The sequence below is a fragment of the Lepidochelys kempii genome, chromosome 9 (assembly GCF_965140265.1).
Source record: "Lepidochelys kempii isolate rLepKem1 chromosome 9, rLepKem1.hap2, whole genome shotgun sequence".
NCBI classification, from domain to species: domain Eukaryota; kingdom Metazoa; phylum Chordata; order Testudines; family Cheloniidae; genus Lepidochelys; species Lepidochelys kempii.
Window position 1 is genome coordinate 61,811,097 of NC_133264.1, and position 21,135 is coordinate 61,832,231.

The 21,135-nt window shown below is 44.2% G+C and overlaps 2 protein-coding genes across 2 annotated transcripts; one reads left to right on the forward strand and one right to left on the reverse strand.

Annotated features, from left to right (window-relative positions):
- Positions 1 to 258: 258 nt before the first annotated feature.
- LOC140916815 (uncharacterized) lies at positions 259 to 4,346 on the reverse strand. Its single transcript, XM_073358702.1, has 3 exons — positions 4,190 to 4,346; positions 2,223 to 3,674; positions 259 to 377 (listed from the first exon to the last, which is right to left on the reverse strand). The coding sequence occupies exons 1-3, from the start codon at positions 4,344 to 4,346 to the stop codon at positions 259 to 261; spliced, it is 1,728 nt and encodes a 575-aa protein (XP_073214803.1).
- Positions 4,347 to 12,720: 8,374 nt separating this feature from the next.
- LOC140916816 (cis-aconitate decarboxylase-like) lies at positions 12,721 to 18,465 on the forward strand. The gene is made up of 4 exons (XM_073358703.1): positions 12,721 to 12,987; positions 14,688 to 14,780; positions 15,158 to 15,363; positions 16,901 to 18,465. The coding sequence occupies exons 1-4, from the start codon at positions 12,721 to 12,723 to the stop codon at positions 17,817 to 17,819; spliced, it is 1,485 nt and encodes a 494-aa protein (XP_073214804.1). The 3' UTR covers positions 17,820 to 18,465.
- The last annotated feature ends 2,670 nt before the right edge of the window (positions 18,466 to 21,135 follow it).

The following is a 21,135-nucleotide window of genomic DNA, read 5'->3' on the forward strand; positions in this document are numbered from 1 at the left end:
TCATGTGTGGCAGCTTCATATAATTGAAAATTAATCTGTTTTTTATTCTCCCATGCAAAATTGCATTGGCAACATGCGGGAATCAAAACATGTCACATTCTTGCACATTTGAATTATTTTACAGCATTAACCATTTGTTTCCCATCAAGAATGCACAGCAGTTTCCTGTTTCTTTTTCATTCTGAACATGCTCAGAACACTTTCCCCACCTAGACACAATGTGCTGTGTTCCTGAAGTTAGGAATGATCTGCAACTTCTCACCCAGACTTACTCTCAAGGGGCACTGGGAGGTGTTCCACTGTAAACAGCAGGAAACAAATGATCAAAACCTCCATCACAAAGGTCAAGCAAAGGAGCACCAGGTTCGAATAGGAAGCTGCAAAAAGAGTGGGAGGAGAAAACATGGTCCATGTCATGGAAAGGTCTGCAAAGATATTACACTAACACCCACAATTCTCAACTCAGATTAATCCACACAGAGGGCAGCTAACCTAGGGCCACTGATCCATCAGTACATTTATCAACCTTTCCTTTGGTGGGGGAAGATGAGTTCTGGCTCCTGTTTAGTTAAGCCTCAGGTTTTGAAAGCAATGCTACCAAACACACAATCTCTCATTTTTCTCACATGGAAACATGTATAATGGCCATAAACTGATTTACAGCAGCTGGCCATGAAGTTGGACTGGAGTTACGCCAGAGAGAAATTTGGCTCTGTCTAGCATGTCACCCTTATTTGAACCTTATCTCTTGAAATGATATTTCATTCACATGACTTTCCCTTCCAAACCCCCTTCTGGAACCTTCAGTGAGGCTTACTCCTTTGTAACCAAAAACTTCCACTCCATGGGCACTGAGCCCAATGGCTAAAATATTTGCCTAGAAGTCAAGAGAAGTGAGTTCTAATCTTGGCTCTGCTGCTGTTGTGAACTAGGCCAAATTTGCTTTACTTCTGTGTTACCTCTTCCACCCTTTGTCTCTTGTCTATTTAGAATGAAATATCTTTGAGTCAGTCTGTATGTTTGTATAGCACTTAGCACAATGGGGCCCCTGCTGAGACTGAGGCATGTAGGTGCTAGCCTAAAACAAATAATCCATGAGTGTAGTAAGACTTACCTATAACCATTAAAAAGACATTGACTACCAAAAAGGCTACAGATCCTGCTGTGAATGCGCCATCACTCGCAGCATCAATGTTCAGTAAGTGACCTGAAATAGCACCAGCAAACTTGGTTGTGAGCAAGTACAGTGCAACACCAAAACAGGGGAAAATTGTAATCTGAATTTGTGTATGGTGATCTCTTCAAAGAAACACAAAGGATGAAAACGTATTTGGGGTGTAATGTCTTTAACACAGAGGCAGTACTGGTGATTCTGTGACAATGAGCCAGAAGGTTAAGAAAGTCACTTCATTTTACCTGCCCTTTGTAAAAAGTGAGGCAAGGTGCATGAGGTAATATCTTTTATTGGACCAACTTCTCTTGATGAGAGAGAGAAGCTTTAGTGAATTGCTGTTCTCAGAGGGGTTGGGAGATAGAAATACAAAGTCCGTAGTTTGTTCTTGGAGCAATTCAGCTTTCTCCCATACTCCCTGTGGGTCTCAGCCAGCTCCAGATAAGCCGTTGTCTTTAATGGGAGTTGGGGTGGACATTATATGAGCATGCTGCTAACCTTGAGCGACAAAATGGAATTTTGACTCCCAAGGTCACTCATCATTAGAACTGCTTTGGTGACGGTAGCTAAGTGTATTGAATATTGGAAGCTTTTGAAGCATAAGCTTGGAGCTTTTCCTGGTGCCTGAATCAAAAGTTTTATAAATTCTTATTTTAGGATAGTCAGATTGCTGATTCAAAAATCATTAGGGGTGAGATCCTGGCTGCTCTGAAGTCAAAGGCAAAACTCAGTTGAGTTCACTGGGACCAGGATTTCACCATAGAATTCTGAAGTTGTCAGAACACGAAGTAATTGGACCAACTGCTGCTGTGGTAATTTCTGTGGACACAAATCAGAACACTTCTCATGTTATCACTATCTTGCTTCTCTTTGCAATGGTTTGGGTAGGAATGAATCTCCTGGATGCATGGACAAGTTATAGGAATGCTTCTGGTTCAAGAAGGTTGCTAGTGTAAAGAAGACATGAAAATCACATTCCACTTGGCAGGTTGCTTCTTAAAAGCATTGGCATGGTCTGAATAAGCAAAAGATAAGTAAGAAATTTTATTACCTGCAAACCGGAGCCAGGTCCATGTTGCCCAGATAGCAGTATAGCAGAATGGAAGAACAGACCCAAATCTTCTCCCTCTTTGGACCTGGATCCTACACACATACAGCTGAAATATGGCTCCTGGGATTAGCACGGAGGGAATAGAGAGATACTGTCTGATGGGGTCATTTAAAGTACCCTGGATGGCAGAGAGTGCAGCCAGGCCATTGCAGATGTAGAACAAGGCATCAGAGACCTCGCAGATGGTGGTCCCTGGGATATTCTTAGATCTCATGAGGTAGCTTTTGACACTCATCAGTACACTCTCGAGCACTGAGCTGGACATAACTTGGGCACCAATAGGGATCAGCGCCTTTTCACCTATTGAGTTAATGAGGCTTGCGAAAGTGGCGTAGAGCGAGATAGCCGTGTAAAGGCTGCAGGAAACCCCAAAGAACACATAAGCTCCTCTAATTGGAATCTGGTGGATGGTGGAGATAGTGAGAAGAACGAAAGCGGCATTTTGCAGCACCTCTAGAACATCCTTATTGAAGGCCATCAGGAATAGCATGCAAGCGGTGGCCAGGAAGAACCAGTCCCCAATCATTCCCATCCTGCTTTGCTGTACATCATCTATGCTGATGAAGACAGTAAGTGTGAACTCTTCCCAAGACATCACCAGCCAGTACAGACTGTGGACGCCAAACTTGGTGGTGTAATAAACATCGTCTCGCAAGTAGCCGTAGAAGCTGGAGAAGAGCTGGCAGATGGAGATGATGCTAACCCATATGGTTCCTATGTAGAAGGTCTTCATGTACCCAAAAGCATAGAAGGCAAATATGAAGGGGGAAATGGTGTCACATAAGTGGTTTAGGGCCATTGGCTCAGCATACTTTGTGTTCTTTTTCTTCTCCTCCCCAATAGTCTTGGAAGAGCCGCTGTTACCTGAGCCCAGCAGCAAGACGTTGAAGAGAGGGTTCCCGAAGCCCGGCAGAACATACCTTTGGGTGATGCCTTTGAAAAGGAGAGCTACTGCTCCGTACAGCCCACAGACAACAATGACCAGCTCCAGGACCCCTGACACAACCAGCGCCCACTGGCCAAACAGCCCCACTGCTTCGAACACCAGGGTGAGGGTGATGGCGCCAAACACAAAGGGCATGATGTAGTTTACGGTGGCTGAGCAGAAGGAGAGGATAAATGAAATGAAAATATAAGCCACCAACCCAGCAACAGCGCTCTCACTGGCGGAGGGCTGGGCTGCATCAGTGGGGAGGAGATAAGTGGCATTTTCTGAGGCTAGTGTTGTGTTTAAGGGGGGATATGCCCCTGAAATGACCCGGGTGGCCCCATAACTGCTCCACAGAGCTGCAAATGCCAGAAAGGCTGTGCCACCCAGGTGGTCATACTTCCGGAAAGCGAGGAACCCAGCCAAGAGTTGAGACAGGCCTCCAATCAGAATGAGGTGGACCCCTAAGAGAGGCAAACAAAATGACACAGAAGTGTCATTAGCAAATAAACAATCAACAGGTGATTTGCACAATGAAATACTGTTGCCAAATACACATGAGCTACCTAGAGCTGATGCATGTATTACTACTGGTCCTGCAGCCTTTGGTAACTGGTTTTCTGAAGCCCCTCTCCCTACCTTAATGATGAGCCTCTAAATTGAGCTCTTGTGCTCTTGCCCTCCCTCCAGTACATTCAGCCCAAGTTCCAGTGTGGGTTAGTGCACACAGCTAAGCAGAAGATGGGAAGGCACTGGCTGGTACAGCAAGGGTTTAACCTGGGGGGCACAGTTGCCCAGGAAGATAGGGGACACTGTTCTAGAGCATGTGCATAACCTCTGTACTTCCATCTACATACGTCTGGGCTCAACTCTTGTGTATCGCCCCAGCAGAAAGAATTCACCTATAGCCTTCCTTGCAAGACTAAGGCCAATTGGACTGCAATCCATTGTTCTGGAAGAGAGCCTATCCCCTACTCACCTGCCAGGATGTTTTCTACTCCCTCAGGTCTGACGTTGGTATGAGCAAAGGAGAAGTTCTGCAGGCACACGAGGAAAGCGCTGATCACGTTCGAGAGGAGCCCCAGCACCGATGGCTCGCTGTAGAACACGGCCGCAAAACCCTCTGTGCTCACCATGACCTGTCTTCCTTCCAGACAAAACAATGGCTAATGTTAACAAGTCACATCACTAATTGGTGTGTGTGTGTATAATGTGGCTGCCCTTTTTGCCTGAGTGGTTGGCCAATATTTGGGGCCTTACCGGGTTGTTTCCTGGAGGAGAAATTGATGATACAAGTCAGGTATTTCTGTGATGTTATCACAGAGAATGTATATAAAGTCCTGTTTCCCTGAACACAGTAGAAACAAACAGCCACGGCAGTTTCCCTGCTCAAGCCTGCCTTTTCAAGTCTGCCGCTCCAGCCAGTCCTGTGCCCCAAGAAGCTCTGTCTCTCTGCTCCCTCTCAGGGCCATGCTCACCACTGCTTCTCTCGTGGTCTGCTGGCTGTCTCTTGGATCTATGACTCTCATACACACTTTATACCAAGCAATCTCCTAGACCCTGCATTTGTAACCAGTCCCAGGGAAACCCCTCAGAGCATACGGCTTAGTTTAGTTCTCACTTTGCTATGCCACCCATTGCTTTGGGCAGTAGCTTCTATTGGCTCTAGCTATCTTATTCCATAAATGGGCTTAATTGTTCCTTCCATTTAGCCTGAAAGAACTGTGGTTACCACACCCATCAGGTTTAACCGGGTCTGTGGTTATGTATAGATCAAAGACCCACTTGAGGGGAGTTATTAACCACTTCCAGGAGAACAATATAATTGTCAAAATGAGCCACTATTTCAGCTCTGGAGAAGTTTTGAGGTCAGGTCAAAGGGAAAATCCTGGTTCAGCCTTAACTGTGGAGCAAAGCACTATGGAAAATTAGCTCATTTATTCAGGAGCTTAAATCAGGTTTTAGGAGCCTAAAATTGGAGTTCTGTTTTTGAAAATTGTGGCCTTAACCTCTCTGTATCTCAGTCCCTCACCTTTAAAATGGGGTTTTTACTCCCCTGCCTCCTGGAGCATTGAGGATAACACTATTAATGCTTGGTAGTCGCTCAGGCCCAGATCTTCAAAGATATTTTGGTGCCTAACTCCCAAGAAGTTCACTGAGAGTTTAGTGCCTAAATACCTTTGGATCTGGGCTCCAGATATTATAGTGATGGAGGCCACAGAAATAACTTGATCAGTAGGTGTCATCTGTCTGACACAATGTAACCCAATCCTGTTTTACACATAGCAGGAAGCTGTCCTGGAAGTGTTTTTGGGAAGCAAGATCAAAGCAATACAGAATCCTCTTTGAGAACAGGAGCATCTGGGTTCTGTGTTTTTACAGCACCTAGCATAATGGGGTCCTGGTACATGACTGCAACTCCTAGTTGCTACCACAATATAAATAATTATAAATATAAATATAAGTTTAGAGCTCCTTGGTTCTAACACTGTCTCAATCCTACAGAGAGACCCTCTTCATTCCCCGGATTATCACTTCCTCTTGTCTTGACTGTTATAGTCATGATAAACCCATCATGGGTGAGCTGGGGCTGAGAGTTAAATTCTCATTCTGAGCTGTGAGCTTACACTGCCTTGTACAGGGCTAGTCTTGCTGCCTTACCCCGTGCCCCCCGCCCCTTTCAGCTCCTGGTGAGTAATGGTTATATTTCAAACCCAGAATTTCCATTCACCTGCACTTCTCTGTCTCATGAGCAGGAGTTTGTTCTGAGGAGGTTTCCTCAGGACACAAAGCCTAAAATAAAATCCCACTTTTTAAAAATTATTATTGTTTTTAGAGCACTAGGGGTGACCTTAAGGAGCTGGCAGTGGGAGAAGGGGATGGTATCCCGTTCCCAACCGCTTCCAAAAATACCTCTTGGAAAGAAAGCACAGCTGCTATTGATATACGAAGAAAATAGCACATGGCAGATGCTTCTCTAGAGCAAGGAACAAGCAGGGAAAATGGAATGACTTTAGACTCCCCTTTGGCCCCAATTCAGCAAAGGTACTTCAGCATGTCCCTAACTTTAACAGTCTGAGTATTTCTACTTCCTGAACTGACGCCTAAGTGCTATTGCAACGATTGGAATCCTGGCTTAGCTCACTGTACAAAAACCTCATTTTTCTCCCCTCTCACACACATTACAAGGGCTTGTATTTTCACAAAATCAGGGAACTAAGTACAGATGGCCCAGCCTGGATACAATAAACACTGCATAGACCTTTACCTAAACCTCTGACTTGAATCTGTGCCCAAAACTTTCATGAAGTTTGAAAAACACAAACAAACCCTTGGTTAACATTTTAAAAATAGCTCCCCCCACTCTCCCCCTTTTTTGCCCATGTATGACCTTGTAATCATTCAGGCAATTATTTAATTATAAGAAAGTGTAGACCTTTGTTTGAGTGTACTTTTAGAGCATTTCAAGGTCCCATTTCAAGAAAGCATCTTGGTTCAGGGAGGGTGCTGACACACATGCTTAACTTTAAGCAGGTGCTTAGGTGCTGTCCTGAACTGGGATCGAATGGTGCATCTACGCGGCAGCTGGGTGTGTGCTTCCCAGCTCAGGTAGACAGCCGTGTGCCAGCTCTGCCTGAGATAGCATCCTGAAAATAACAACAGAGCCAGAGGTATCACAGGCAGTTGCTTGGACTAGCCACTTGAGTACAAACCCACCTGGAGTCGAACTACAGAGTTAGGCTCCTCTAGATGTTTTGGTCTGAAATAGGTCAAATCAGGTGGCTTTCCAGGCATGCTGCAAAAGACATTTGTTTGATAGGGTGCCTAGCGAAAGCTGAGGGTATACTTCCTGGATGATAAAGGCCAGCTGCGTCCTTGTAGAACTGATTTTCATGCAGCTGAAAGTTAATTTACTGCGTAATGAATTATGTTGGGGAGGCCTAGAGCCTTGGCAAGTTGTCTTTATAATTTTTAAATCCAAATAAATAAATAAAAAAAAGTTCTTCTCCTCTCAGTTTGCAACACAGGTGAGAAGAGGATCACAGACGGCTTCTGAGTGGGATAATTTACCAGCTTGTGGGAAGAGGTACCCCAAGGTGTTACTTCAGGTCCCCATGCAAGGGAGAGGAGATGGAAAGGGAGTGGGAGGAAGTACAGGGAAATACAGGAAACGGAATCTGCCATTTATGTGCGTATAACAATCCTCTTCAGCCCCTTTTCAGGTTCCTATGACTCCCCATTTCTACATCCATCTCATGCTGAGAGACCAGCATTAGGTATCTAGAGACTAATCCTACCTCTGCATCGCATACCATATGGCATGTTGATATTCACCCAAAGCACTAGACACCTTCCGTCACTCTTTCCATTAGATCACACTGTCCAGGATACAGCATAAGGAAAGACCTGGGCTGGTCTTAGGGTATGTCAAACAAGTGGCTTCATGGAAACATTAGAGGCACTTGCTGATTCAAAGAATTCCCAGGGCCACTAATCACTGCTATCCCATTCATTTAGGACAGCCACTGCCTCTGGAACTTCCTAAGTACCTGTTCCTCTGCCTGCAGGTCAATGGTGCTGATAATATCTTTGCTTGCTTTCTAGTGCACCACAGTGAGGATGGGGTTCCCAGAGCATCTGTCCTCTGAGCTGAAGTCGGAAAGTTGCATTTTGTGAGTGAAAACCTCAGCCACAAACATCCCCAGCTTTGAACCCAGATGGGGTTGATATTGTTTAGTTTTTTTATGGTGAGGGGATCTTTGGCCTGTAGGCCACATAGTAGCATAAGGCAGAGTAAGCATCCCCTTTATGCAGTGCATGGACTACCCAGATCTCCACCCCCCCCGTCCTCCCATGCTCCAACCAGCGCAGCTAAGCTGATGTGGTGTCACAATTTGTTGCCGATATAGACTAGTGGTAAACTACTCCTCCTTCCAACCCCAGATCAAGGTGGGAATCCATTCGATCCCTGGATTGACCCTGGAAAAGTATTTCAATGTGCCATACCATGCACAGAGTTTGTAGCAAACAGCCTAGCCCTTATGATGTGTCAGACGCTGAGGATGGCTCTGCCAAATAAATGGACTTGCTTGAAATTGGATAAAGAAAATACTATAACCCCCTAGAAAGGCCAGTAGAGACAAGAGAACTAGAGACATCTCCTAATAGGACTAGACCACTTGGCCAATACTTCTGCATTTCCTTTCCTTATTTCTCTTAAATTCAGCATATGGCCTCTACTTAGGGGTTTGCCTACATGGCTCCTGAACTCCTGGGTCCTTCTTTGCTTTCACACAGCCACAGCTTTTGCTTTCTTCCTTTGCACTCATTCAGTGTGACGTATGAATGTATGCTATGTGGGCAGCACCGCAACTGAACTGCGGTATCTTTTAAGAGGCACAGCAGCCTCCCTGTTTAGACAGCCCATACTGTTGTCCCTTAGCTTGCCATCTTTATGATAAGAATCTCCTCTTCCTTTCCCCCATCCTTCTCTGTTACATCTCGCCAGCCTCATTTCGTTCAGTGGCATTTCACAAGTATAACACAGACCTGTTGCTTGCTGATAAGCCATTGCAAACAGTATCATCCTTGAAGGATGCCACAGTTACTAGTGTGTGGTACCTTACTCGACTGCCCTGAAGAAAATGATATGCTCGCAAAATATTGTACATTTATGCAAAGATGAATAGAAAAGCATAAAATATCATCAGGTACATTTTAATTCCAGTGAAATTTTGTTCCACGTGTTTCATTGTGGAATGCTTACCTCCAGTGACTGTTTGCTGCCATTTTATGTCATGCCATCATAAAGATAATGACATTTTATAGAGCAATGGCTATCCCGAAGATGTTTCACAAACTTTATATGCAAAGACAGGAAATGAAACCATTTCTGGGTAATTACATGACAGGGGTTTAATGGTGCACAGCAACACTACATAACAGTTAAAAAAAGAAGTACGTACCATGACCCAGATCTTCAACTGGTATAAATTAGCATGAGGTCAACTGAGCTACATTGATGTCACTAGCTGAGGAGCTTGCCAATGGCAGATATTTGGTAGTGAATTAAAGGTTATCTATGTGTCATACGGTGGAGTTAATCATTGTGTTAAATTAGCACTGTATATATAATAATTTGTTTAATATGAAATTTTCCCGTGTTCTATTTGCCTCTGGGACCAGTGAAACAAAATTTCATTGACTTGAAGTACGGACATGACTACTTGTTAAATAGGAATAAAGTGTTCAGAAAATCCACAGTAATGTACAAAATAAAATAGATTTGACTTCTAGATGAATCTGATGATGAACCTGCAGAGCATCAAGAGGTAAAATGGAAGAGCTTATGATAGAAAGAAACAGCATTATGAGACGATGAAGGCAAATAACAAAACAGAAAATAATACAGTAGAACCTGCAGCAAAGAATAGCTCATATGAAACATATATCTCTCATGCATGAGTTACCTGCAATGAAGATACTTCAGCTGAGTGGCAGCAAACTTTCTTCTCCCTATCATTTCCTGGTAAGTAACAGTTTTATAGTCCTCATCAGAGAGTAGGAGGAGCTCATGACAGATTACTTCACACATTGGCACCTTTGGTATTTTAGAAGCTGAGTTTTCCTTGTCTTCGGTCACTCCTTTGTTTTTTTTCCTTAGTATTTCCTGAAAAGAAAGGGGTTTTCCTTCAATCTACTGCCCCACAACTGGAAAAAATCACCATATGTGCCCTACCAGCCCAGCTGCTGATGTCACCAGTCTTGAAATTCATTTGTAGACAAATGCAAAGCAAAATTCAAATGGCTTTGGAAGGGTATATAAACACTGACACCAAACAGACACCTCTACCATTGCTTGAGGAGACCTTCCCAGTGCTCAAGAGAAATCAACAGACACATTTAGAACCATCAGAATGGTCTACTCAACTTTACAGGTAATGCTATTTCATGCTGAAAATCTATCCCTAGCTCATTCAGTGGTTTAGGTTGTTTGATTTTAATTAGGTTTTGGGGAGCTCCTCAGCTGGTTTAAATTTGTCATAATTCCACTGACTTCACTGGATCTATGATCATTTAATTTTACACTAACTGGGGATCTGACCCAATGTTTAAAAAATTAGCCGGTTTTCATTGACTCCTTTTTGACCTACTAAAATGGTCCATGTTTTATCTATTTCTTCAATGTATTCCATGTATTTTTGTATAGAGCTATAATGTTTTAATGAATGATCTGTACTTCATATTCTTAATATCTATTCAGAATTTGTCCTGTTCACAGTTGTAATGGGCTTGCCTGGCAGTTCTGAATCTTAAAACTTTATCCTGCAAATTCCAACAGAGTGCTTCCTTTCCCTGGATTGTTCTTGGCACCCTTACCGGATTGGTTTCTAGTTAGCGAACAGCTTTGGAACAGGGTTCAGTTTACCTATTTCTTGTTTTAACTGTCAGTTTTTTACAACTAAGGATTTTCAGTGCAAGCAATGAAAGTGTTCTTAAAATGCCTGGTTGCTTTATATGACAAACAGTATCTTTCTCTTGTCTCTAGAGATCCCAAAAGGTTTTAGCAGCTTCCCGACAGGTACACAAAATTTCTGCTCAAGGTTTGTATCTCTCAGTTAAAGAAACATTTCTCTTTCTCTCTCTTTTTTAAAGTCTTCCAATATGTCAATATGTAAAAATAATTGATAGGAACTGGGTTAAACTTAGAAAGTCTCTTAAATTCTTGGAAGACAAAATGTATTATTATGATGATTATTATTGTTATGATTTCACTTAAAGACCAGCTTAAGTAAATTATTATTACATTTCAAGCTGAATGAACAGGAACAAAGTAACATATAGGTAAATAAAGGTGATTATTGGCCCTGTATCAAAACACACATTTACCTATTTTATGCAACTTTTAATTAGGCAGAGCTCGCACTGACGTCATAGGGAATCTTGTCTGAGAAAGGCTTATGAATATTTCACTTGTACTATAACCATGTACTTAAATGTTTAAATGGTAACTATCCTCTCCTATGCACCTGCATTGTCATTTATTAAATATTTAATCTAGGGCTAGTTATTAAAATTGTTTAGAATAATTCACTGTGTGGGCCTATGCACTGTATGCTGCTGTTGTTCTAGTCCCAGCTACAGTGGTATAAATCCAGAGTTCCTGCACTAATGTCAGAGAGCAGAATTTTGCTGTATAGATTTTATTTTTTTTAAGTCCTAGAGATTCTCATAGTTGGTCATTTTACCTTTTTCATGTTTACACTAGATGTAACAAATGTTGATCAAAGAAAGTGACTAAATAAAAAAATACAGTAATTAAAAATAATCCATGCACAACCATTGACTCTAGCCAAGTCTAAGCTATAAGGCCTTTTTATTAACCTCTTGTTTTTAAAGAGCGCATATCACAGATGGGGGGGGGGAAAGCTGCTGTCAATATTTATATATTGATGTGCGGGTATATAGATATTACTTTACACTGAATTACCCTGTGGTGAAGGAAGCTGTCAGAAATTTCTGCTGAAATGCAGCTGCAGTCATACCTTTTCTGTTATATCTACAGCGTTGCTGTGCATCATTGCTTCCCTGCCCTTTAATGAACTGATGCTTTATTTGTACCATGCATGGGATGTACTCTAGATATATGGAGGAGATACAAATTTGTAAGGCAGAGGTTTGCAAACTGCTGCATGTGGTAGGGTCATATTGCAATGTTTTATACAATCTCTGTAAATGTATGAATCACTGATGAGACTCACAGCTGTCTTCACAAGTGGAATATGAGCCTCCGGACCTGAGTGAGACTCATACACATTTTTAGACAAATTGTGGGTCAGTTGCCATGATATTTGAAAGTGAAAGTTTCAAATGTGACTTTACTCCTCATTAGAGCTGCTCAAAAACATTTTGACAGAACAGGATTCAGTCGAAAAATGCAATTTTGTCAAAATCCAAATGTTTTATGGGAACGTATCAATCTTGATGAAATTTTCAATTCATTTAAATAATGTTGAAATGTTTCATTTTGACTTTCTTGTTTAGATCCATTTCATTTTGACTTTCATCTTATATTAAAATATTAAATTTCAGTATTTCAAAATAAAATCCCTACAATTTTAAAATAAAATATTACTTTCAATATAATAGTAAGTTTGCATATATAATACATTGAATATTGTATTAATCTCAATCTCTAAAATTTTTATCCTCCTAACCCTGGGGAGGGAGGGCAATGCTGTTATCCTTATTTTGCACACGGGAAACTGAAGCACAGAGCTTCTAAGTGACTTGCTGAAGGTCACACAGGGCAGAAACACAAGCTAGGTCTCCTAACTCCTAGGCTTACCTCCTTACCACTAGACAATCCTTCCTCTCAAAACAAGGGCTACGTAGGTTCAGCCACATTCGCTCACATTAAGTAGCGACTCACTCCCTGAGCAGGTCCATTCAAAACAATAGGACTCTTTGACAAGCAGGTTACTAGTTCATGGGAGCAGGGGTGGCACAATGGGGCCCTACGTATTAACCCTTTGGATCCTGTCCCGCAACTTGGCTGATCCTTGCCTCTTTCTACCTATCCCCACAGTGCTGGAGAGTAGTGCTGCAGAGGAGACTGTGACCAGCAGCTTTGCATCCTTCATCCATGGAGTCCGGCCAGAGCATCTGTCTGAAGTTGTTCGTCACCGGAGCAAGAGGATGATCCTTGACAGCATTGGGGTTGGCCTCGTGGGCAGCACAACTCGTGTGTTCAATATTGCCCTGCGGTATTGTCAGGTAGGGGCAATACCCAACCATGCCCTTGTTGCCATTAATATGGTACTGCTGTGCTCCATGGGCAGAGAACCAGCACAAAGTCAATGCAGTGCTTCAGTCTCTTATTTTATGGCGTAAGTAGGATGTAATCATGCATAGCCCTTGCAGCAGGGTGAATTTTGCTTTCAATGCACAAAGTCACAATCATGAGTGCATTCCCCTGGCAAATGCTGAGAGCTGACACCAAAGCTCTTGCTGCCAACAAATGTATCACAGCTCTTCTGTACAGAACAGCACCAAGTAACACTGGGAGGGAGAAAACAGGAAGCGCTGGCTGAAATTATATTCCTAGAGATCAGTGACTGGAAAGAGCCATTGTTGTTTTTGACTTTGTAGCGGGATGGTTACCTGCTCCTGCCCTGAAAGGCTTGAAATCAGCCCTGGCAGAGGCCCGAGGCTGCGAGAGGGCTGCTGTTAGGGAAAGCAGCAAGCCTTGGCTGATTGGGGAGATAGCCACAGCTGCAGCCACGCCCAGTGATGAGCTGCCAAAAGCTGAGGAACCAGTTCCTTCAGTCGCTCCGGGTCTTCGGCGGCACTGAAGGACCCGCCGCTGAAGTGCCGCCGAAGACCCAGAGCGAGTGACGGACCCGCCGCCAAAGTGCCACCGAAGACCCGGAGCGCTGCCAGGTGAGTAAAATTTAAAAAGGGATTCTCAGGGGAGCTCCCCAGCCGAGACCTCAGGCGGGCCGGACAGGACGGTCCCGCAGGCTGGAGTTTGCCCACTCTTTTAACAACCGGTTCTAAACCGGCTTCAAAATTTAACAACCGGTTCGTGCGAACTGGCTCCAGCTCACCACTGGCCTTGCCCCAGTCAGGGCCCAGCTGGTCTTTATAAGAGGCTAGTGGGCCAGGAGGACACAGTCTCTCTCTAGATGTTGAGAGGGAGGGGCCTGACTGCTCAGAGCTGAGCAGCGTACCTAAAGTGGAGCAGGGCTGGGGCAAGGCCAGAGGAGCTGGGGAGCTCTGGCCTGAGAAACCCCCAGGCTGCAGGCCTTGATGAAGGCCTCGGAAAAGGGTTCTGGGATTGCAGAGGACAGCCCAAGGGTAGGCAGAAGCAGCTTGTCCAGACCCTCCTTGCCGATGATGAGTGGCAATTATACTGCAGTCCGCCCCAGGGAGCAGGGGCTAGATGGTGACTGACAGTAGCCAAAGACTGAGGCGAGGCGGGGATAGAGGGTGGGGGTTCCCCGGGGATGGGGAGACCCAGATCTGTGGGGGTACTGCCAGGGGGCAGCACCCCAGCATAAAAGGGGCACCAGGGTCCGGGAGGGACTCGGAGCCCAGCGGCAAGTGGGACACCAGTCTGCAGAGAGCGCTCCGGAGGCTGGAAACACTATTTCCCTGGACGACCAGGAGGAGGCGCCGCAGGGGTGAGTCCCACCCCGGCTACAGGCTTCCCTGCATAAACTGGTAGCAAATTCCTTCGCTAGCCACGTACTTTCAGATGTTCAGGTTAGTGTAAAGGGAGAAGTAGCTAAGCCCTTTAACTGAAATTTTATTGTGTTTGTATTACGATGACACTCTGTGTATCTGAGAGGTACCCGTTGCCTGGAATCCCATGGGGTGAAAATAGCACCAAGGCAGCACAACTGCTTTAGGTTACTACTCTCAGAACGCAACCGTGCCCTGCTCTCTCTTACTGGACTCTCTCCCTTCCACAGCAGCTGTATGCTTCAAATGCCGTTAGCTCTGTCTATGGCAGGAAAGGGTTAAAGCTGTCCCCTGCCCTGGCTGCCTTCGCTAATGGAGTTGCGGTAAGGCTTTCTCTTCCAGAAGAGGCTGTTTAATGGTACAGAATGCTTTGGGATAGCCACACCCCCTGATGTACCTGAAACAGCAAACACTGGTACTGGCCCGTCATGTGACTGAGGTGTGGGCCTTTTGTGACTGGGACCAGGAGAGGTGAAAGTTCATGTGTCTCTGCTCTGCATTCCTGTCAGTGGCGCTTTTATCACAGTGCCAGTGAGCACCAATAACCCAGGGATGTTGTTATGAGATTCATTATTAATATTAGAAGCTGCATGTGTATTGTGGTTACACCTGGGAGCCCCAGTCATAGACCTGGACTCCATTATGCTAGGTGCTGTACAAACATGATTTTCACCTGGCTGTTGCCTCTCCCCTGTGCCAGGCTCACTCTATGGACTTTGATGACACCTGGCACCCTGCCACTCACCCCTCAGGGGCTGTACTGCCCGCTCTTCTAGCAGCTTCACAGATGCTACCTCCAAGCTCCAAACCTAATGGCCTGGACTTCTTGCTAGCGTTCAATGTGGGCATTGAGGTGCAAGGAAGGCTTATGCGTTTCTCCACGGAGGCTCACAATATTCCTAAGAGGTAAATCTATCGTGCTTCAGTAAACAGGGCACAGGGCAGTGCAGCTTAGCAAGACTTAGCATGCGGCAGAGAAAATTAAATCAGAAATTCTGGAGTAGAGCCAGACCCATCCTATGTGTGATTCACTTAGCACTGCAGTCTAGGGGCTACCTTATTAAACTCTTCAGGAATCTGCTAAAGCGAGACACTAGCCCCAAACAGCCAGTCTCTCTCAGAGTAAATGACAGTCTGATAAAGAGTCCTCTTGTCTATAGGTCTGCACGACTAACAGAGTTTTCAGTTAGTTGGTGATTTTGAAAAATTGGAAAAAATTCTTTTCAGGTCAGCCCAAAACCAAACATTTTTGAAATTTTCTGCTGATCAAAAAGTCAGTTGTGTTTTGGTTTTAGGTTGAATGAAACATTTTGCTTTGACAAAACTGGAAAGATTCATTTCTGTGTTGACCATTTTTTAAACATTTGTTGAATATTTTAAAAAATAAAATTAAAGGAAACTAAAAGTCATTTCAATTCAAACAATACAAATATTTTGAATTTTTTGACTTTGTTCATTTTGTTAAAAAAAATTGGCAAAAAACACAAATTTGCAAAACGTTTTGGTGTCATTGAATCTGCATTTTTTTTTCTGAAAAGAAGTTTGGGGTGAAAATTTCACCCCAGATCTACTTTAATCAATATCTACAGTGTGTGGAACAAGGGCTAGCGGGCTTATAAAAGGAGTCAGTGAGAATTCTACAAATTTAGGTCCAAATCCTTGATCAATAACAACTCCCAGTGCAGTCAAACTGCTGACACTGAGTAAGGACTCATGGTCTGGCCCACACACTTGCTGGTGGTTAGGCATCATTAATCCAGTGTTGCACCTTAATGACCTCTGATGACCTCACTATAGTCCTCTGTGATGGGGCAAGTGCTAGCTAACTAGTTTTGAGGAACAAACACGAGGTCACGGTGAAATCACACTCCATTCACTATAGTTTGCCTGTCCGTTGTTCTAACCCACGAAAGCTTATGCCCAAATAAATTTGTAAGTCTCTAAGGTGCCACAAGGACTCCTCGTTTTTGTTGTTGTTGTTTAATGTTTTCAGAGATTCTGTCAGAGTAGATCTGTCCTGCCAACTCACTCACATCCACCATGAGATAGCAGGGGCTTGGTCTCCTCCCATGTGTCGTCATTGGCACCTGCCCAGCGTGGGTGTGAAACGTCACCAGATCAGAACAGAAGCATCTGACATCCACTGTGCACTGGTGTGAGCGATGATAGCCGGTGCCAGACAGCGGGGAATCAGGCCCTACGTATTTAGATTCTTATGACTCAAAGCAAAAACGGGATGCCTAGGCTCACTCTGGTGTTTTCCCCCTCCCATAGTAAATCAGCATCAGTGTCAGTGGAGTAACGGCTTACACCAGCGGAGGGTCTGGCCCGCTGTTTTGCAATGGCCTTGGTGCCATGGGCATGCCCTTCAGTGGCACTTGGGGGCTTCCTATGCAAGATGCAGGCAGGGCTTTCCAGATCATTGCTGGGGTTTCCCTTTCAGGTTCCATCCTCCCTCTGTGGTGGGCACCATGGGCAGCGCAGCCGCCACAGCAAAGCTCCTCTCTCTGAATGTGACCCAGTGTGCTCATGCCTTAGCAATTGCTGCCTCCCTAGCAGGAGCACCCATGGCAAATGCAGCCACCCAAGCCAAGCCCCTGCATATCGGCAATGCCACCCGCCTGGGGTTGGAAGCGGCACTTCTGGCTGCTCGGGGGATGGAGGCCAGCCCCCTCATCCTGGATGACATCCCCGGGTGTTCTGGATTCAGTGCGTTCTATGGTGACTATCAGCCTAAACTGCTGCCCCTGCCAGCAAACAGCCACGAGTTCCTCTTGGAGAAGCAAGACGTTGCTTTCAAACGTTTCCCAGCCCACCTAGGGATGCACTGGATTGTGGATGCTGCCGCATCAGTCAGAAACTTGCTCATCAACTATTCCGGCTCCTTCTCTCCCTCTCTGATCCGTGCCATTCTTCTGAGGATCCCGGTGTCCAAGTACATCAACAGGCCCTTCCCAGAGTCTGAGCACCAGGCTCGACACTCCTTCCAGTTCAATGCCTGCACTGCCCTGCTGGATGGCGAGGTGGGCCTCAACTCCTTCACTGATGGCTGCCTCCATCGGCAGGAGCTGACAGAGCTGCTGGACAAGGTGCTGGTGGAGCACCCTGAAGACAACGTAGCCAACTTCGACAAGATGTATGGGGAGGTAGCACTGGTCCTGGAGAATGGAGATGTGCTGACTGGCAGATGTGACACTTTCTATGGGCACTGGAGGAAGCCCCTAAGCAGAGAATCGCTCCTGAAGAAATTCCAATCCAATGCGTCTCACGTGCTCCCAGAGGACAAGGTGAACAGCATCATCACGACAGTGGACAACCTGGAGAACCTGCCAGACAGCTCCCAGCTGGCCTCCAGCCTGTAAGAGCAAGATGTTTGAGTGAAGCATCATCACATTGGAACACTAATTCCCTTCTTTCAAGGACAGAATCTTTCTATCATTCAAAGTGAACTGCAGAGCAAAAATGAAGTCCAAACACAGATTTCAGTGCCTAATAACCCCGTTAGCCAGGCTGTGAAAGAGTGTGTGTGTGTGTAAGAGAAATAAGTTTTAATGAATACTTGGTGCTGCTTGATTTGCTGAAGGTATCCCAGAACATTCCATTACAAATACCCAGAAGTCTCACTGATCTCCAAGAATGATGCATTCTGGGATATCTGTGAACCAGTGTTCCCAATAGGGGCAGAGTATTTTTCCCCCAAAAGAGTAATTAAAACTTCTTTCAGTTCAGAATGCTATCCTAGTCAGTGAGGATTCTCAACACCAAAATTTGTGCTTATCTTAATGTACACCTGCACAGTCAACCTGTGGAACTCTGCCACAGGATGTTCTGAAGGCCAAGACTATAACAGGGTTCAAAAAAGAACTAGATAAGTTCATGGAGGATAAGTCCATCAATGGCTATTAGCCAGGATGGGCAGGGATGGTGTCCCTAGTCTCTGTTGCCAGAAGCTGGGAATGAGCAACAGGGGACGGATCACTTACCTGTTCTGTTCATTCCTTCTGGGGCACCTGGCATTGGCCACTGTCAGAAGACAGGATACTGGACTAGATAGACCATAGGTCTGACCCAGTATGGCCTTTCTTATGTTCTTACACTTCTCTTAATGTTCACCTCTGCTCTTCCAGTCATCTTTTAGATCATTATTAGTTAGTTCCGCTGATCAAACAGAAAATATGGCAGCATTAGGGTCAACAGCCAGGTATTCTAGACCCAACAAATGATCTGTAAATCTATCGATCAATGTCATGTATGATGATTTAAACTTTGATTGAACAATCTTGCATTGTTTCTGGTTACTGTTATATGCTGTATGGTAAGACATACACCACTCTTTATATACGGAGATATAGGAATATACAATGTATACAACATGCTTATTGAACAGACATGGGATTATTGATTAATGTTACATGTTTCCAATATGCTCTTCATGCAGGCACATTTGATATCACTTGGATGAAATTACCTGTTCAGCATATTATTACTTGGTGATGATGTTGTTTAGCAGACCTAAGATTTTGACAGAGCTAGATTCTCTGCTGTAGTTCAGGACATGGGCTGGTTCCAAACTGGTGCTTTTGCCAGCACGGGGGGGATTTCATGGAAACAAAGAATTTCACCGCCACTAATTTGTTTTTCAACTGTCTACATTGCTGCTAATCTAGACTGTTATATGTCATTTTGTTTATACAATTTTGTTTATTCAAAATAAAGACTCGAAGTACAAGCTTATTTGCAGAAAGATTTATTGCTACAAGGGATTCATCACAAAGAACCCTTGCTTTATTCTGAATACTTCTAAATAATGGCCTGCTTGAATCGTGGGGTGCTTGTCACAAACCCTGCAGCTCAGTTGCAGACAAGCCATGGAAAATGGCAGAAAAGTAATAATAGACCTTATTTACATGATTCCTTTCCAGTGATTTTCCCGCGGTTGGCCACCTGGGGCTGAGAGCGGGTTCCCCTGCTGTCTAATATTGCAGAATCCACAATTTCTGCAATTTCGCAGGTTAAGTAGGGTCTTAGTTATACAAGCATATAACGGCTTTTATAATAAATGGTTGGCCACACCCACGGCTGGGGCAGTACAACGCACATAATTCTGCAAGAGGGCAAGCTAGGAATCTGACACTGAGATCAATCATTGGTCCATATGTTAGAATCTCATGGGCCAGATCCTCTCAGCATAGCTACCCCAATGATGTTACATTGATTTAAAACAGCTGAGGATTTGGCCTATGTTTATCTGTTGAGAAACTATATATCTCTGTTGTCAAGTACAGGCTGAAGTGTCCAGATGACAAGACTGACACTTGTCACTGAGTCACTGAGATCTGACAGTGGCCAAATATGATCTCCAATAAATTGCCAAGAGTTTGTCTATAATACAGTTGGTTTAAAATTAGTGCCCTTCCATGCCAGATGAAGGAATTTATTTGGTTAAATGCCTATCTTAGCTTACCAGAAAAGTTTCAGATATTACAGCAAAATCACCCAGATATTCACATTGATTACACGTTCAAAGCCACTGCTAAGCAAACATTAACCCAAACAAAATAACAATCCTCACCCATAATAAAACTCAGTTAAGTTGGACATTTATTTGCTGTAAGTTGTAATTCATTTTCTGCTTCCTTCTGCTGATGGGCACACAGTGGTTTAAAACCCTGAAGCTATTCTGAAGATGGCAATAGACTGTCCTCATGCTCTTGTTAGGGGGATCACAGCTGGTAACAAATTAATCTCTTGCTCAGTAGTTACCAAGAAGCCAACAAAACCTGGGGAAGGCACAGAATTGAGCTCTGGCCAGGTGCAGGGTGATGTATATTGGCATATCTCCACTGACTACAAAGGAGAGATGCTGGCTCACACTGGCTGAAGATAAGGCTCTGAATTGTTAATATTTACAATTTTAGTGTCATGTAAGAGGGTGAACCCGGCAAGATTGTGAAAGCCAGCAACTCCCATCCAATTCTGCGGAGCTCTGTAGAGATTTCCCGTAAATATTAATTGTTTTTTTTAATGCTTCCTTTAAAAACAAACACACAACCTTTTGAGCCTCTGAGTTTTTTAGCTGGGGGAACTGTATGCAGAGAACAATGCATTCATGAAAATTAGCACCTGGTTCTATTTGCTAACATGTTTGATTCCCCCCCTCCCCTCAAGTAGCCCATAGGCTTTGTGCTAGCCATATGCATTAGGGGTAATTTTCACCCTGTGACTGTTACTTTGAGTCTTTGCTATTCATAATTCTATAATAATTCACACTATGTGACTGGTCAACTAAGTCACATGGTCTTGTTTCTGTCTCCTGGATGGATGACTCCTGAACCCATAGAGAACTTTACAATTCACCATGTGACCACTTCCATGAACATTCACAACACTAATGCCACACATTAGAGTTGATGATCCTACATTGGTGACTAAAATATCACTGTGTCTCAGATAGGCTGTTTTGCACTACCAGAAACAAGTGGCTAGGTTTCCACAGGATCAAGCAAGCAGAAAGTAAGGGATGAGAGTGAAAGTATCTCCAATTATGTATGAACAGGAGGAATATGAAGCAGAGAGGAAAATAAAAAGGCATTGTAGTGAGAGATGTGTAAGTGAGACACGTGGTTAAAGGGGCATCAGGAGTGGGTATATATAGTACATACACACCCCTAGGTGCTG